This window comes from Rattus norvegicus, chromosome X (genome assembly GCF_021556685.1).
Source record: "Rattus norvegicus strain SHRSP/BbbUtx chromosome X, alternate assembly SHRSP_T2T, whole genome shotgun sequence".
NCBI classification, from domain to species: domain Eukaryota; kingdom Metazoa; phylum Chordata; class Mammalia; order Rodentia; family Muridae; genus Rattus; species Rattus norvegicus.
In genome coordinates, this window is record NC_141554.1 from 28,469,480 (window position 1) to 28,487,732 (window position 18,253).

Below are 18,253 nucleotides of genomic sequence, written 5' to 3' on the forward strand. Positions count from 1 at the left end.
CCCCCCCCCCTTCAACTTTACAAGCACAGCTATTGTAAACCCATGCTGAAATTTTCATTCAAGTCTTGATGGAAAGATAAAGCTTCACTGATTGGCAATGGTGGAATGAATGAAGACACTATTTCCATGGGGATTAGAAAATGACAATTGAAGAAAGATGTTTTGACATCAAGTCTGACTCTAATGGGGAGTCCTGGAGCTTGTTGGAGTTGATTATCAATGATCAAAAGACCCTTGTCAAAAAGGCCTTGGTCAAAAAACCCAGTAAGTGGCTAATATAGGGAATGCTGGAGTCGGATAGGATTGGGAATCTGAGCACTTATTTGGATGGAGAATTTAGAGGCTGGCCGAAGGTAAATGCCTGTAGAGTTACCTGTGTGGGGGACAGTGGTGGGGTGTATGTGAGAGAGTTGAATTCCAGGGACTGCCTTGGATAGAGAACTACAGACTGGGTGGGCTGGAGGCTCACAAGGCTAGAGAAACACAGAAGTACAGAGATGGAGTAATGGTCTATAGACTGACTGACTAGTTGTAATGAAAAATCAAGAGATTGTCATGGAGCTGGAAAGAGATAATATGAAACAAGAAGCCAGCTGGGATAGGAATTGGGATATTGAATGGGTTTGGCAGACTGGGGTTGGAAGTTTAAGTTGACTGAGTCTGGAGACTGCCTGGGCTGGGTGTTGTGACGGCTTGGGTCTTGGGCCTTTTGGACCAGTGCATGTTAGAAGAGGTTGGAGGACTTCATTAGGCTGTTAGGTGAAGACCCCAGGAGGGCTGGAATGGAGATACCTCCTGCAGGCTGAGCTAAGGCTGCCATCCAGCTGAGGTGCCAGTGCCTTGGGGCTGGTCCAGCTAGGGTGCTGGTGGCGACTGCAGGTGGGGCGCGCGGGGGCGGGTCGGGAGAGCTGGGTGGGGGCAGGGGCGGGGGGCGGGCCGGCGGCCGGGGCGGTCCCGCGCGGCCGCGCTGCGCAGTGACTCCGCAGCGGGCGGAGCGCCGTGGGCCGCGTCCTTCCGAGCCCTGGCGGTGGCGGTGGCGGTGGTGGCGGCGGCGGCGGCGGTAGCCTCAGCTCCTGCGCCCCGTGCCGCCGGCCCCAGCGCTGTCTCCCGGGCCCCCTAGGGCCCCCGGGCCCCCGAGCCCGGTGCGCGCCCTTGCGTCCCGCCGGCCCCCTCCCCCGGCTGGGCCCGGGGGAGGGTGGCGCCGTGAGCGAGCGGGGACTGGGCTCTCCTGCCCGTTCCCCTGTCCCTGGGCCGCCAGGATGGAGGCGGGGTCCGGTCCCCCGGGTGGCCCGGGATCTGAGAGCCCCAACCGGGCGGTGGAGTACCTGCTGGAGCTGAACAACATCATCGAGAGTCAGCAGCAGCTGTTGGAGACCCAGCGGCGGCGCATAGAAGAGCTGGAGGGCCAGTTGGACCAGCTCACCCAGGAGAACCGCGACCTGCGGGAGGAGAGCCAGCTGCACCGTGGGGAACTGCACCGGGACCCCCTTGGCGCGCGGGATAGTCCTGGCCGCGAGAGCCAGTACCAGAACCTGCGTGAGACCCAGTTCCACCACCGCGAGCTGCGGGAGAGCCAGTTCCACCAGGCGTCCCGGGACGTGGGCTACCCGAACCGGGATGGCGCTTACCAGAACCGGGAAGCTATCTATCGGGATAAGGAGCGAGAAGCTTCCTATCAGCTCCAGGACACTACCGGTTACACAGCCCGCGAGCGCGACGTGGCCCAGTGCCACCTGCACCATGAGAACCCAGCCCTGGGTCGCGAGCGTGGCGGGAGGGAGGCTGGGCCAGCGCACCCGGGCCGCGAGAAGGAAGCCGGCTATTCCGCGGCGGTGGGCGTGGGGCAGCGGCCACCGCGGGAGCGGGGCCAGTTGAGCCGTGGCGCATCCAGAAGCTCCAGCCCTGGCGCGGGCGGAGGTCACAGCACCAGTACCAGCACCAGCCCTGCTACAACCCTCCAGAGAAAGTAAGGAATGTGTTTGCAGCCCCCACCCCACCCATCCCTTCCCCTCTAGATCCCTCTCCAACTTAGCTGGCAGATAAAGTATATGAAGCCCATGTCTGATCCCATTTCCTGCTTCGCCTGTCCCAATCGGGAGAAGGTTCTCTTCAAGCAGCTGACATGCTTTCCCTAGCCACCACACGTTGGTTTGGTCAGATGAGGGCTGGCTGCTTCTTTTTTCCCGGTAGAACCAAGGCCAGTTAGAGACTAAAACAATCCCCACTGCCTCCTTCCACTTCTTCAGCCCCTAGGTGTATCCTCTCCAGAGGATGGATTAAGTAATTTTTAGACAGAGGTGGTATCAATTCAAAACCCCCAAAGAGAGAAACACTCCTACACACCTTTTTTTTTGGGGGGGGGGAGTGATCTTGTCTTGAGGCAGGTGGGGACCAGAACGGCTTCTGGCTGCTTAGACATCCCTCTGAGGGGAACTGCAGCACATCTTGGCGTGGGGAGGGGGGGGTGATGGTGGCAAAGATGGGGGAGCAAAGATGGAGGCTAGGCCCTTGGTTAGTTTCTCAAAGTCCAGCTGGTCTCCACCCTTCAAGAAAAACAACACCCATTTAAAGAGCCCTACCAGGAAGGGAAGTCCATAGATCTCCCATCTGTTGGATCAGCTTCAGTTCCTGTGCTGGGGCCTGTGCATGTGTCTGAGACAGGTTAGGAATATTTCCTGAGTTGATGGGACATGGACAGGGTCTACTTTTCCCATGTAGATCCCATTGTGTGCTGTTTGGGATAAATGTATTAGGCTGTGAGTCAAGGGCACAAAGGCTCTCAGGGATGCCCTAAAGGCCCTCCTATTGCTTTGCTGCTATACTGAAAAGAACACTGAACTGGGAGATAGGAGAAGTGGGTTCCCCTTCCAGCTCTGTTGCAGATTGGCTTTGTGACCTTGACTGAGTCCCTTCTGTCAGCCCATCATTTCCCCTATATTTCTTTTAAAGGCAAGGACTGCGAACTGAGATTCCATGGGTATGTTACTAAGCCAGCCACACCAAAGTCTGAAGTCCTTTCTCAAATGGACAGGCTTCCCCCTCCTCTCACAGCTCAGCTGGTCCTACCATGTGCCACAACTAGTGGAGTGTCTCTTGGAGGCTGGGCTGGGGGTGGGGAAGCCTTCTGCCTCAGGAAATCTGCCGGGAGACAGCTCTCTGCAACTCCCCCATGGTGAGGCAGCAGGCTGGGGTGCTGGGTTGAGATGGCTGGGCCCCAGGAGCAGCAGCTGCAGCTTGAGGGCTTGGCTGGGCTCCACTGCAGTGCACCCTTAGCTGAGTGTTGGGGTGGAGGGACAGCCCCAGAATGAGGGGCAGAGAAAGACTGGATGGGGCATTGTGGCCCTTGAGCCTGGTTGCAGACTTCTCTAGAGGGGTCGGGCCTGTGATGGAGGAAGCCTCAATATGTATGGCTCCAGGGAGCAAATCCAGGGACAGAGGGAACATTTCAGATAAAATCAAGAGAACTTTTCAACCTAGCCAGTTGTGATGCAGTACATTGCCTCAAGGGATGGGGGTGATGTCTGCCCCGACTGGTCCAGTTGAAGTCTAAAAGGGGGTCTGAGAGAGCTGGAGGAAGCATATAGTTCCTGATTTGGGCATGAAGCCCAGTGAAAAGATCTGAATCTTTCTCGGTTTCAGAATTCCACTGCTCTCAGTTCTCCACCCTGCAGACATAAGTCTGGATTTCTTGGCTGGCTGGAAGCCGATTTGCCCTTCTGCCATCCTTGCGGGCCTGCTTCTGACTCCTTCCTTCTTTTTGTACACTTTCCAGGTTGCTTGTTGGAATCCCTTGCATCGCATTTCCTACTGGCTAATAAAGAGGTTTAAATAGCACTTTGGATTTCTCTCAACCACATATTAACTGTTTGCCTATTTGTGATTGCTTCCTTTGGACTTCACAGCCAAGCCCACTCAGTGAGCATTAGCAGCTCCATTTCAGAGAGGGAGAAACTGAGGCTTCAAGATGAAGGCTCCTTATTCAAGGTTATGCTACTAGTTGCTAATAGAGCTGGGACTAGAATCTAAGTCTGTCTGTCTTAAAGGCGTGTTATTTGTTTCCTACAGCTAACTACCCCTAGGAATCTTGGCCTCAGGACCTGCTGAGGTACTGAATTGAAAAAAGCCAAAAGAGCCTTAGGTATCTCCAGGTTTTGAACTAGAAGAGATAGGTCTGGAATGAGTGGAGTTGATGAGGAGAAAAGACAGCTATCTTCCTCTTTCCCACCTTCCTCCTTCCCGGGTGTCAGGAGAACCTGTAGCCATTGCTGTAACCAGTGCTGCTGCAAGCGACTCCCCTGCTAGGCCTGTTCTGGGTTTGTAAGGAGTGGGTGAGAAGGCTGCTGTTGGAAGCGCGGGCAGGCAGGGTGGGAGTTCAGCAGCTGAGGCTGCAGCATTGGGGGAGGACAGGCAGAGCTGGTACAGGCTGGGCTCTGTTGGGCCCCCGGCTCCCTCTGGTGGACAGACTAGGAAGACAAGGGCCTGGGTCAAGATGTAGCTTGTTGGGGGCCTGTTCTGCCTCCGACTCAGTTCTCCCAACAGCCCTGTGTGCATCTGTCACTATCATCATGTCACAGCATAAGAAACCTAGGGCTCGGAGCAGTGATGTCCATCAGAGGTCATGCTACTAACACTAACTACTAGCCTTCCTGTGAACTCAGCCTTCTTTGCTTTGGGCATCACCCATCCATGGTCAGATACTTACCCAGGACTCCCACATCCTTTCCCACTGCTCCTCTGGACAGGTTCCAGGATGCCAGAATCTCTGCTGCCAGGCTCTGGGTGTGGTCTTCCTAGTGTGACAGAAAGCAACATGAGTCCCTACCTCCTTCTGGTCACTGGTCCATGAGGATTTAGTTGTTTGCCTACTAGTTGTTGATCCTGACTAACGCTCTGATCTTTTTATGTGGAGCTGTCACCTCCTGCCATGATTTAAAACGAGATATTTTTGTTGTTAAGCTTGGTCTCCCCACCACCGCCGCCCCACACACTACAGTTCTAGCACCTAGAATGATTTAGAGAGGCTAGGACCCACTGCTGAGTGCCCCTTGCTGAAGAGCTCTGTTCCTACATTTTCTGTATAGGCCTAGCTCTGTCTGTGCTGTATGCAGTGGTGGGCTGAAGCCAGTATGCTGGTAACTGTCTCTCCTCGCCTCCCTCCCCCCCTGCCTGTGCAAGCTGGCTCACATTTAGACGCTGAACCTAGAGAACGCCAGCGTGGTGTTCTTGACACCCAGGGCGATGCATGGTCTACCACTTCACTGCCGAACTATCATCATCTGTGTGTGGTGGAGTGTCAGCATGTTCCCCATAGGGGCCCAGGCCACTGAGAAAATGAACAAGTGACAGAGATCCCAGGGAGAGGCTCTGGGGGAAGTCTGGCTCCTTTGGCATGCTGGATTCTTTTTCTAGGGTGCCTCTCTTTCCTTTGAGGAGAGAAACTATTTATTGTCCCCTCCACCATGTTGTGTTGTGAGCATTATGCTGGAATGGGAGAAAATGATAATGTTAAGTTTAAGTAAAATTGGGAGTCTCGCTTTCTCTGTCTAGATCTGGGGCAAGAATGGGGTTGTTGTCATCCACAAATATTTCTTGGCTCTGTTCACAGAGCAGGAGGGGCCACCAGGCTGAGCAAACACCATGCTCTTGGCACTTGCAGAGCCCTCTTCCCACCAGCCAGGAAGACAGGGTTGCGGGCTTAGTCAGGCCATAGACACACTACAGAGGACAAAGTGAGCAGAAAGGGTGGGGTTCCTCAGAGGAAAGAGGGACCAAAGTGAGCAAGGCCACTGTTTGAGGACCTGTGCAGTAGAGGAAGGTGCTTTGAAGAAATGTACATAGTCCCTTGGTGTCCAATTGATGTTCGCTGCCTGTTCTTTCGCTGTCCACCCCCTACCTACTATGGCCTCTAAATTTGCTGGGGGCAGAGTAAAAACCTGGAGCATGGTGAAAAGGCCCTATTCATTGTGAGTCTCAGCTTTCTGTGTGGTAGGCACTATCCTACCACACAGCTTTATATGATGATAGCTAACATTTTTCTAATGCATTTACTGTGTGCTGGACACTTCGTTCTAAGTGTTTCCCATGTAGTCATTCATTGCATCCCTTCATGTAAATGTTATTAACTCCATTTGATGGATGAAGAAACTGAGATCTAGCAGCTTCAGGCAACACAGCCAAGGTCCCTAAGCAAATGCATGGCAGGACTGCAAAAGAGCTAGTTAGGAATCCAGGCGGCTGGGCTCCAGAGTCTGTAGCATTCTTGACATTCTTACCCATTGGCAGCCCCATTTCTTATCTCATTTTCACAGACCCCTTGCCAGGTGGGTGTTACTGTTATCCTCAGATGAGGAAATGGAGAATCAGAGAGGAGCAGTAAACCACTGATGAGACCTAGCATTCTATGACTCTCAATCCTTCAATACACCGTTACCTGCCGTGGGTGGGGTTTAGAAACGTGGACTGTAGACATGACTCTGACTTTCTTCTGACAGAGGTTCACTCTTACAATTATCTGCTGATTTTTACCACCACCGTGTCTTTCTGCTAAGCCTCTGGTTAGCTGGAGCCAAGCCATGTCTGCAGTCTGGCTCCTATGTTTTCACTGTCTTTCTGTTTTTGTCTACAGATTCCCCTTCTTCTCATTTTTGCGAGTCCCTTGTCCACAGACCTAACTGAAACCTCTCCTATGTTTATTTGCTGGTCCTTAATTTTTTTTTAAATTCTATTTTATGCTTGTGACTTTTTTGCCTGAATGTATGTATGTGTACCACATGTGTGCCCATGGAGGCCAAAAGAGGGGACTACATTTCCTGGAACTGAAGCCTTGTGAGTTGCAGTGGAATCAAACTTGAGTCTTCTAGAAGATAAACAAGTACTCTTAATTACTGAGCCGTCTCCCAAGCCCTTGTTGGTCCTTCTTAATGCTCAGTGTATCTCTGACCTTTGCAATGAGCAGGTTAGCCTTTTTATTTTCTTTTTTAACCTTTATTTTTATTTTATGTGTAGGGAAGTTTTGCCTGCATGTCTGTGCACTTGGGTACATGTTCTGCTTGTAGAGACCAGAAGAGGTGCATCAGATTCCCTGGGACTGCAGTCACAGATTATGGGTGCTGGGAATTCAACCTGGGTCCTCTGTAAGAGCAACCAATGCTATTAACCACGGAACCATCTCTTTAGCCCCAGCTCCAGCTTTTTACAATATCTTCATAGTTGTTCACATCTCGTGCCTCTAAAACAGTGGGTCTCAATCTGTGGGTTGCAACTCCTTTGGGGATTGCATATCTGATATCCTGTATGTTAGATATTTACATTACAATTCATAACAGTAGTAAAATTACAGTTATGAAGTAGCAACAAAATAATTTTATAGTTGGGGATCTCCACAACATGAGGAACTGTATTAAAGGGTCCCAGCATTAGGATGGTTGAGAACCACTGCTTTAAAAGGAGTTAGACTTAACTGACATGTATTGAGTACAAGTTATATATCTGTGCTTGGTGCTGGGGGCATAACAAAGGAGTGAAGAACTTTGAAGTACTTTGCATAACACATAGCTGCTCAGTCAATTCTGAGTAGACATACGAATGTCTAATTAAGTCCTGGTGAGCTAATGGCCCAGTACCTCAGTTTTTCTTTATTCTGGAGAGAAATGTCAACTTCAAAATTCTCTTGGCCTTTTCCACTTGCTCCCTGGAGGCATTTGGCTTATAACTTTTCTGCCTTTTACCAGTGGTCTCCCAATTCATATAGTGACAGAGAAACAGAATTAGAGGAGACTTTTAGAGATCTACAGGCTGGCTGCTTATTTTTATATCTCCCTAGCATACCATGTCTGTGTCATGTCACATTCTTGACCCTTGGACAAAATCTGCTCTCCTGAGTGAACCAGGCAATCCTGTACAAGGCCTGTATGCAGTTCACCCAAGTCCGATTACAAGTTGTTCATTTATAGATTTTTTTTTCCCATTTCTTTTCCCTTTTTATATCCTTCCAGTCTTTATCGAGAATATACCCCAGGCCATGCACAGCATCTTGGGGGTGAGAATAGACTCAGCCTTTTTGGTTCCTTCCCTGGCAGGAACCAGTATCACAGGGAAGAATGGTGAGTAGATGACTTATTTCCTTCTTGGTGCAGATCTGTTTAGGGAAAGATGATTTGCCAAGTAGTCTAGTTTCCTGCTGGTCTCTACTCTCTCACCAAGTGTCCATTTTTTCTGATTCTTGAAAGCACATACACAGGAAGTCCATCTCAGACACGTAGTAGCTCAAGCTCCTTGCGGCCTAGGAGCTCTGATTACTCCCTGGGAGAATCTGAAGGAAGTAAGATGTCCTGGAATGTAGGCTTTGTGTGAGACTCTAAGCATCATTTTACTTGCAGGAACTGTCCCCCCCCCCCTTCCCAGTAAGATATAGGGATAAAACTGCATTTTCTAATATGTATGATTCATGCTAAAACACCCCCCCACCCTCCTGGCCCCGCATATCAGAAAGTTTCCTGCCTGCTCCTCATGCTCATCAAGGTTCTGATTAGAATGGAAAACAGCTAAAGCTAGACAAGAATAGATGATACTTCCCTGCCCCCTAGAGGCGAAGTGTGACAAACAACATGAAAACAGTCCCATCATATCTTAGCCAAAACAAAGATGGCTAGCCAGTTATATGACTGATTGAGATTGTTCCTTTTATGCTTTAGATGTAAATTCATCCCCACCATCACCGGAGAGGTACCCTACACTCACAGAAAATGCATTTATGTGGCATTCTGTGACTTTTTTTAGACTGTAAGTTTCATTTATTTTTACTTGGCACAAGGAAATAAGAGTGCAGTTGTATGATTCTTGTGCTTTCTTAAAAGGTTAGGATGAGGTCTTACGATCTCCTACTGGATCCTAGGATACAGTGTATTACACTCATCTGAATCAAATTGTCTTCGGGTTTCTATTGCTATGAAGAGACACCATGATCACAGCAACTCTTAGAAAGGAAAGTGTTTAATTGGGGCTTACAGTTTCAGAAGGTTAGTCCATTATTGTCATGGTAGGAAGCATGGCATCATGCAGGCAGACTTAGTGCTGGAGAAGCCAATAGTTCTACATTTTGATCTGAAGGCAGCAGAAAGAGAACTGGCTTGAACTTCTGAGACCTCAAAGCCTGTCCCCAAGTGATGCACCTCCTTCAACAAGGTCACACCTCCTAATAGTGTCACTCACTATGGGTCTATGGGGGCCATTTTCTTTTAAACCTCCACCCAAGCCAATGTTTTCTTCTATATAACTATGTTAGAATCACTGTCATTAGAGACTATGGTGTAGTCCTCACTTACTATGTTCGTTTTCTATTTTATTCTGAAGAATAATAAACATTGGCCATGAGGAAGAATTGTGAATAAATTAGTTATTTTCTCTTTAGGATAGAGCTCAGGTTGTTCCCAGCATTGGAAAAATTTGTTATTGTTATATATGATGTGATATACCTAACTGGTACCTCACACAACGGTACATCTGCTGTGTTAGCCACTTCTTGAGTAACCCAATTCAACTGTGCTTGTGAAAATTGAGTATGACATAGCCAATCTCAGCACACAGTATGTGTTTGTTCATTGATACACACTATTACTAATGAGAACTGTGTAAAGCTCTGTGCTATTGAGGGGAAGGAGGAAGAGGCCATGTAAGCACTCTCCACAATTCTAAGGGACAGGTTAATGCAGTGAACGTTTGTATGTCTGGTGCACGCTGCACCTTGTGGCCTTCGATGTATTTGCGATGCACAGTTCTGGGTTCAGGGTGCAGAAAGCAATTGTGGAAACAGATGAATCCAAGGTGGTATTCGATGTGATATTGCCAGAGAGATGGACAGGAAGTACCTAACGATTGGTATCTACCCAGACCATCAGGGAAGGCTTCCTAGAGGAGTTGGTCTCTGAATGGAGGCTTAGAGGACACGTTGGAGTTTACTAGGTGAAAGAGGACTATGTGCATGTTGCTGGGAACTGGGGGACAAATGGGAGGTTAAGGAAGGAATATCAGCCTAAGTAAACTTATACATGAAGTATGTGCAAAGAGAAGGAAGACTTTTATCAGTCAAACCAAACTACAGCAGCAACTGAGAGACAGGGAGGTTTATCAAAGAGGAAGACATCCTGAAGGATTGATCAGCCTAAATCATGAGGACATAAGAACTTTAGGGTTTTAGGCTAGGGAGAAAGGTGTCCTTTGCACAGTGTATTGAGAGTCATATTTTGGAGCAATCTCCCTAGAAGTGCAGGCCATAAGATAGATTTGAAAACGTCTAGTGAAGAAGTCACATAACAGTCTAGATGAGAGACAGTAAGTTCTGCACTCCTTTTCACAAAAGACAAGATATAGAAGCAGTGCAGATGCCTATTAACAGATGAATCAAGAAAATGTGTGTATATAAACAGTGCAGTTGTATTTGACCCTAAGAAGAATTACTGTTATTTGTAAGAAAAAAATGAATAGAACTGGAATCATGGTAAGCAAAATAAATCAGACTCAGAAAGACAATTTTGTATGTTTTTTCATATGCAGAATCTACACTAATATCTATCTATAGATAGATGAGAGAGAGAGAGAGAGAGAGAGAGAGAGAGAGAGAGAGAGAGAGAGAGAGGGAGAGAGAGAGAGAGATCTACGTGGGGTAGGGAGATGGCATAGTGGGTAAAATGCTTGTGTAATTGTGAGTACCTGAGATAGAATTCCCAGCACCCACTAAAAAGCTTGGTATTTGGTGCACCCCTGTCACCCCAGTGCTGGGGAGGTGGAGACAGGAGGATTCATGAATGTTGTCAGCTAGTCAGCCTTATCAGTCAGTGAGTTCCAAGTTCTGTGAGAGACCCTGTCTCAAGGATAAGGTGAAGAGCTGTTTTGGAAGACACTCAACATCAACCTCATGCATGCCCACACACACATGAACAAGAGCATACACCATCATATATGACATGAAAGGTAAAATGGGACTATTTGCCAGGAATAGGACCTCCAGGGACCAGTGGAGGGAGGAGAGAAAAGTAAGAGAGTGCATTGGGGGGACAAATATGAGCAAAGGACAAAAATACATGTGCGAATATTATATAATGAGTCTTTAGTCCCAGTACTCTAGAGGCAGAGGTAGATGAATCTCGAGTTCCAGGAGAGCCAAAACTATATAGCTCTGTAGGTTAAAAGAAAAGAAAGGAAGGAAGGAGGGAAGGAAGGAAGGAAGGAAGGAAGAAAAAACAGCACAATGGAACTACTTTTAAAAAGAAAACAATTTGTTGAGATAGTAGATCTCATTAAAAGAAAAAGAAGAAGAAAAAAAAAGACCTGCACACTTGGGTGCCAGAGAGAGAGAATAGTAATGACAATAAATTCTTCAAGTGCCATCACAGAAGGGAACAAGGGAACAGAGCCCGCTGCAGCCTAGAGATGTGGCAATCAAACAGGATCTGAAAGGGTTGTAAATGTCAGGTGTTGGAGCTGGAAGGGCCTGAAGTGTGAGGTTGAAGGAGGTTTACTTTACAGGCGAGAACACCGAGACCAGAAGAGACAAAAGACTGGTTATGGCCATCTGAGGTGTGAGTGGGGGAGAGCATTCCTGACTGGAAGAGTCTCTCTAGTATTGATGCCAATGTTCAGAGCAGCTTCCCTCTAATGTGCTGTTTCCTGCACTAAGGAAGGTGAGATTGTTTTGTGTTCTACTTCTAGAAAACCCAAATGAAAGAAAGAAGAAAGCTAGGACTCCAAGAGATTGTTGGGGATGAAGCTTGAATGGTGGACTGGGCTTCTGCTCCAATTTGGTTCTTTAGGACCAAACTTTTTGCTACTGGGTTTTTTTGTTTGTTTGTTTTGTTTTGTTTGTTTGTTTGTTTGTTTGTTTTGTCTTGCTAGGATTTGTTTGGTGTATCTGAGGCAGCTCAGAGGCAATTTCTGGCTTGATAGTTGATAGCCAGGCTTGGCCACCCCCATGTTCCCGTTTCAATTTTCATATAAAGTAGGGCTGTGCTTTTGAGAAAGACAGACTCATGTTTGAATATAAACTCTGCTTCAATTTGTCGATAACCTCAGTGAAACCATTTTCTGTTTTCTAAGCTTTTATTTCCTGGTCTTTAAAATGGAATAACAATGCCCGCTGCTCAGCATTAACCGAGATCATTTGACTTGCAGTTTCTGATGCTTGTATGTGCTCAGTAAACAATCATTTTCGTTCTCTTTCTGAAATCTCCTGTGGGCAGTGATTTGAAGGATACAGGGCTAGGCTAAGCGTTGCTTTTCCTGAAAATGGTATATTTTTTCCTGGCTAATATGGGGCTGTCATAGTTCATTGTGTGTTTCTTTCTGCCTCAGCCACCAGTTAACTTGAAATATAGCTTGAATATCTGTTTTGATCTCTCTCTCTCTGTCTCTGTCTCTCTGTCTCTCTCTCTCTTTCTCTCTCTCTCTCTGTCTGTCTCTGTCTCTGTCTCTGTCTCTCTCTCTCTCTCTCTCTCTCTCTCTCCGATCTTCTTATTTTTTGGTTCAATTTCTTGTCTGTCCTTATCTGTGCTCTTGGAATAAGAAACTTTAAATCCTTCGTGACTCAGGCAGGTATAAATAATAGCTGAGTATAAATAGTTGGGTAAATGGAAGGCTGAAGGGGTTTGGAATGGTCATGGTGATGTTTGAAGAGGCTGAGCTAGGTTGAAAAGGCATTGGTATAGATGGTTGTAGGGAGCAAAAGTATTAGTTTAGAGCAGTGGTCCTCAACCTCCCTAATGCTGTGACCCTTTAATATAGTTCATCCTGTTTTGGTGACCCCCAACCATAATTAACAGTATTTTCATTGCTACTTCTTAACTATAATTTTCTACTATTGTGAATAATAATGTAAATATCTATGCTTTCTGATGGTCTTAGGCAACTCATGTGAAAAGGTTGTTTGACATCCTCCAGGGAGTCACAACTCACAGGTTAAGAAGCTGCTAGTTTAGAGTGTCCAATCCTGTACCCACCTCTCTTGCTTCTGCCCTAAACAGAAGCAAACACTGGAGACCAGAACCTCATATCAAGAGAATCAACACAGTCTCTGCTTGGTATGTACAGCATGAAAGACAGAGATCCCAAAAAGGAAAGGGACTTGATTTAAGGATTTTAAAAAGCACACCAGTCAATCAAGGTGGCACCCAGCTCAGCTGGAAGGCTGAGGCAGGAGGATTACTTGAGCACAGAATTTCAAGACTAACCTGGGCAACACTATCAAGACCTCATCTCAAATACAAGAGAAGCAAGGTCAGCACAAATCAAAGCAATGTATATATTCAATATTTTTTATTTTTAACTGGCAGTAATTATACATGTTTATTATACATAATGTGGCACATTAATATATGTATACAATATGTGATCATCAAGTCAGGGTACTTATTAACCTACTCAAACATTTATATCTCTTTGTATTGGGAACACTAAAAACCCTGTCTACTAGCTCATTTGAAATATTGCAGTAGTTTTTATCAAGCATCCTTGTCCTTCTGCCACACCTAGCTGTTTTATTCAGACAGGATCTCATGAAGTCTAAGGTAGCTTTAGACTAGCTATATACCTGAGGCTGACCTTGAACTCCTGTTCCTCCTGACTCCAGTACTGAGATTATAGACAGGAGCTCCCATGCCTAGCTGTATATGGTCACTTTTATCATTTAGCTTTTCTGATAGTAACTTCATTTCTCTTTTTTATTATTATTATTATTATTATTATTATTATTATTATTATTATTTGTGTGTATGGGGGAGAGAAAGGGGGAGAGGGAGAGGGAAAGAGAGAGAGAGAGAGAGAGAGAGAGAGAGAGTGAGTCTTACTAGGTAGTTACACAGGTATGGAATTTATGATCCTACCTAGTCTGCCTCCCAAGTGCTGGGATTGTGGCCATATGCTATCAGGCCCAGCCAGTGAAAAAAATTTAAATGTTGTTTTCATCCTGAACCACAATATGCATACAGAAAAGTGCTCATATCACAAATGGTAAAAACCATGCAAACCAAACACTGACTTAACCAGTAATCAGATCAAGATCTGACTCTCAGTTTACTTGGTCTTGGGAAAGCTTTCCAATGTGAAGGTCTTGGTCTTTTCTTATTTTATGGTTTTTGTTTTTTAAAAAAACTTGACATTTATTTAGTGTGTGCACGTGCACACACATGCACATGAACACAAACAGCATTTTTTATGGACGTTAGAGAAGAACCCAAGGGAGTCTGTTCTCTTCTCCCACCATGTGGGCTCTAAGTACCAAACTTGGGTCATCTGATTTGGCAGCAAGTGCCTGTACCAGGTGAGCCATCTTACTACTACCCTACATTTTTTAGCATGCACTTATCTGTTACATTCTTTCTTTGTCAGCTCCCTCCACTTCATTTTCTTTTTGCTTTCTTTTTCTAGCACGTTGGTAAGTTGGATATTGGACATACTAGATTGATTTGCCACGTACCCTTTTCTCCTATTCTCTGCCTTACAGACTATGAATGACTTAATATAAATTCTTACTCTCTGTATGTCCAGAATCGCTTGTCCACTTGCTGCTTTTATTTGGTGATTCAACGGGGAGCTGATTGTTATAATGGATGTCTTTCAAAAGCCAAAATGAAAAGCAGTTTATTTGGGGACCACTAAAATGTCACCATTCCTCAGAGCGTAATTCCTTTCTCCAGGAGCCCTATGACATTTTGCCTATGTGAAAATGACAGGCAGCTTGTGTTCTGAGTCCAGTACTTAAAGTGGCAAGGATGGAAGGGAAGATTTTGCTTACGATAATGATGATGACGATGGTGATGATGATGATGATTGCGTGCGCACGTGTGTGTGCGCATGTGTGCACGTGTGCATAAGCACTCATGTGTCATGGTGCACAAGTGGAGGTCAGAGCACAACTTTCAGGAGTCAGTTTTCTCATTCCACCGTGCGGAGTCTAGGGAGCAAGCTCAAGTCATTAAACTTGCATGGCAGGTACCTTCACATGCTGAGCCATCTCCCTTAGCCTGAAAGGATTTTGTATGTTGTCAGTTTATCCCCTGTCTTTTTTTCTTTTTCTTTTTTTTTTCGGAGCTGGAAACCGAACCCAGGGCCTTGCGCTTGCTAGGCAAGCGCTCTACCACTGAGCTAAATCCCCAACCCCTATCCCCTGTCTTTTGCCCCCTAGTTATGTCTATTTTTTCTTGATACATACCAAGGCTACATCTGGAATCTCTCTCAGCCTCTCCTGGCCCAAGTTGCTCCCTCCTTAACAGCATTCCCCTCTGAAGTTTTCTTCGAGATCCTTCAACTCCTGGAGTCCTCTTTTTAACTTGTTTTTGCTTTCAGAAACTTGGTGAAATCTCTTCCTCGCTGATGCTACTCTCCCCCCCTTTCCTGATATGATCTCATAGTTATACTTTATTTTATTCCTTTACTTGTGTTTTACTACAGTTCTGGAGGAAAGGCGGTACATATTTATGCTCTTGAGTTATAGGCCTTGGCTCCAGCTAAGCCTGATTTAAACTGGAAATATTAGTAACTCCACATTCTCAGTAGCCAAGCTTGGATGACCTCATCTTGACCCTATGTTATTGTTGGTTGAAGCCAGCGTCATGAACATTCCTTTAGCAGCCCTGGCACATCCCTTCCCCCAACCTCCTCTACCTAGACCATAGCAAGGAGCATCGGGTGAAGAACAGATACCTGGGCTCTGTCCCTGTTCTGGCTATTGCATCCTTAGGAAGCCTTCAGACCTTCTCCTTCACCTCCCTGGGTGCTCTGTCTGTGACTTGATAGGCTTCTGGTCTGCTGTGAGCAATCACTCCAGGATTGGCTAAGTGCTTGGAGAGCAGCCCATCTTTACCCTGGCAATGAAAGCAGGCAGGCCAGAGATGATCCCTAAGCATACTGGAAGGGGCTCAGAGGCTGAGTTTAGAGTTGCAACAGAAGACTTGCTCCAGCTGCCTACCCTTCTGCAGGCACTGCTTCATCTTGGCTGAACACTTACTCCTGAACCTCCAGCAGAGAAATGTAAGACCAATAGAACCAATTCCATTTTCCTGTTCCTCTTCATTCATTTGCAATATTTGTACCCCACCACCACTTTCTTTTTTGTGTGAACCCCTTTTTGCCCCTTCTAAAAGTGCTTGTTGTAGCTGGAGAGATAGATGGCTCAACAGTTAAGGGCCCTGGCTGCTCCTCCAGAGGACCCGAGTTCAATTCCCAGCACCTACACGGTGCTTACAACCCCTTCTTCTGGCCTCTGAAGGTACCAGGCAGGCACGTGGTGCACAGACATACATACAAGCAAACCACTCATACATATAAAACAAAAACAAATTAATGTAAAGTTAAAAAATAAGTAAAAATAAAAGTGCTTGCTAAATGTTTCTGGTTATAGGATGTCTTGGGCTATGCTATGGGAGGGGAGATAGGAGACAGGGAAGGAAGGCAGGTCAAGTCTGCAGGCTAGTATGAGAGATGAAGTGCCTCTTGGCTCTACTGTGACAGAAAGGAGCAAAAGTTGTGGCAGTTAAAGAGGCATTTGGTGTGCGCGTGCATGATGACACATGCTGACTCAGGAAGCTGAGGCAGGAAGTTGCCCACAAGCATTCAGTGCATAGCAAAGTCCTGTCTCAAAAAACCCTAGCAATCAGTCAAGTACAGATTTTAAACTCAGATTCACCACTTATTAGTTGGGCAATTGTGCATGAATCACATTGTTCCACAAAGCTTCAGTTTCTAAACCCATATGACGAGAACAACTACCTCGTACAGATGTCAGGATGATAGCTTGAGTCCCAGACCATTGTAAACACGTAATAAATAGTGGCATTGTTAGGGTTTGGGTTATTGTAAGTTTGGCTATGATATAGGCCAATAATGCCTGCTTATTATATTTATTATGATTATATAATACTTATTTATGATTAAAAGGAGGCATATTTTGTGTGAAGCCTCCCTAGAGCTTCCCAGCAATTATAGGGCAATGCTGATACTCTGTTACCTAGCCTTTAAGTCTCTGGTTGTAGTCTTTGTTTTTCTCAAGATCTAAATATAAAGTGATCTTTGCCTGTTTAGTTCTGGAACATGACATTTAAAAAGTGATAGCCATGAGCTACCTGGTGAAATCGTGTCTCAGAAAAATAAGAATAAATATAGACAAATATTTAGTCTAAGGTTTGAAGCAATTGTTACCATCACCACCATCACTATCATCATCTTTTATTATGATTTCAGACTTGTTCAGAGAGTTATGGTGAACAAGGACTATAGAAAACCTAATGGCCAGTGACATTCTAGAAAGAGCCTTTATACATATGTATTTTTTTTCTCTAGAAGCATTTAACATCTTTCTCTTTAACCCTCAGTATTCTGAAATGGCATACCTACATATCTTGAGGTGGGCCTCTGTTTTGTTGCTCTGTGGCCTTTCATTCCTTCAGTTCTGGGAAACGTTCTTATACTGTGTCGTTGAGCATTTCCGTCCTGCTGTTTCCTCCAGCTTCTATTTCTGGAGCTCCTCTTGTTAGATGGAGGAATTCCTCAATTAATCCTCCAATTTTCTTATCTTTTCCCTTCTGTCATTCTCTTTCTTCTGTTATTTTCTTTCCTTTTATTTTCTAACCCCAGCGACATTTTTATTCTGGCTCTCACTATTTTCTTCTTTTTTAAAAAACATTTATCCAGTTTATTTTTATTTCGTGTGCATTGGTGTTTTGCTTGCATGTATGTGTGAGTGTGTGACTGTGCGGGTGTCAAATTCTTGGAGTTACAGACAGTTGTGAGCTGCCATGTGGTTGCTGGGAATTGAACTCAGGACCTCTGGAAGAGCAGTCAGTGCTCCTAACCACTGAGCCATCTCTCCAGCCCCTCACTATTTTTTCACTCTCCAGATTTTTTCTATTTTCAGTGTCTTTGTTCCTTTCAGATTCCTTCTTAAGTTTGTTTTCTTTGTCCATCTGCCTTCCACGTTGGTGGTCTTCCTCACACAGCTTTGCAGCATACAGTCATCTTTGACTGCCTAGAACTTTGTTTCCTTTAAAAATAATGAATTTTATTAAGGTTTATTTAATAGAAAATAAACTTGGGGTCTGTAGCAATGGATCAGCAGTTAAGAGCACCTGTTGCTCTTGCAGAGGACTCGGGTTCAGTTCCAACATCGACTTGGCAATTTATTACCATCTATAACTACAGTTCCAGGTGATCCAGCCTCTTTCTAGTCTCAGTGCACACACAGCGCTTATATACATGTAGACAAAACCTT

At 45.8% G+C, this 18,253-nt stretch overlaps 1 protein-coding gene across 3 annotated transcripts in view; it reads left to right on the top strand.

Annotated features, from left to right (window-relative positions):
• The first annotated feature begins 1,008 nt into the window (after nt 1–1,008).
• Nucleotides 1,009–18,253, top strand: part of Iqsec2 (IQ motif and Sec7 domain ArfGEF 2) — an 82,355-nt gene continuing 65,110 nt past the window's right edge. For 2 of the 3 annotated variants that reach the window (XM_087600801.1, XM_087600799.1), the window contains exon 1: nt 1,009–1,966. In XM_087600801.1, coding sequence (XP_087456927.1) covers nt 1,260–1,966 — 707 coding nt within the window. In that variant the 5' untranslated portion in view covers nt 1,009–1,259. 3 annotated transcript variants of the gene reach the window in all.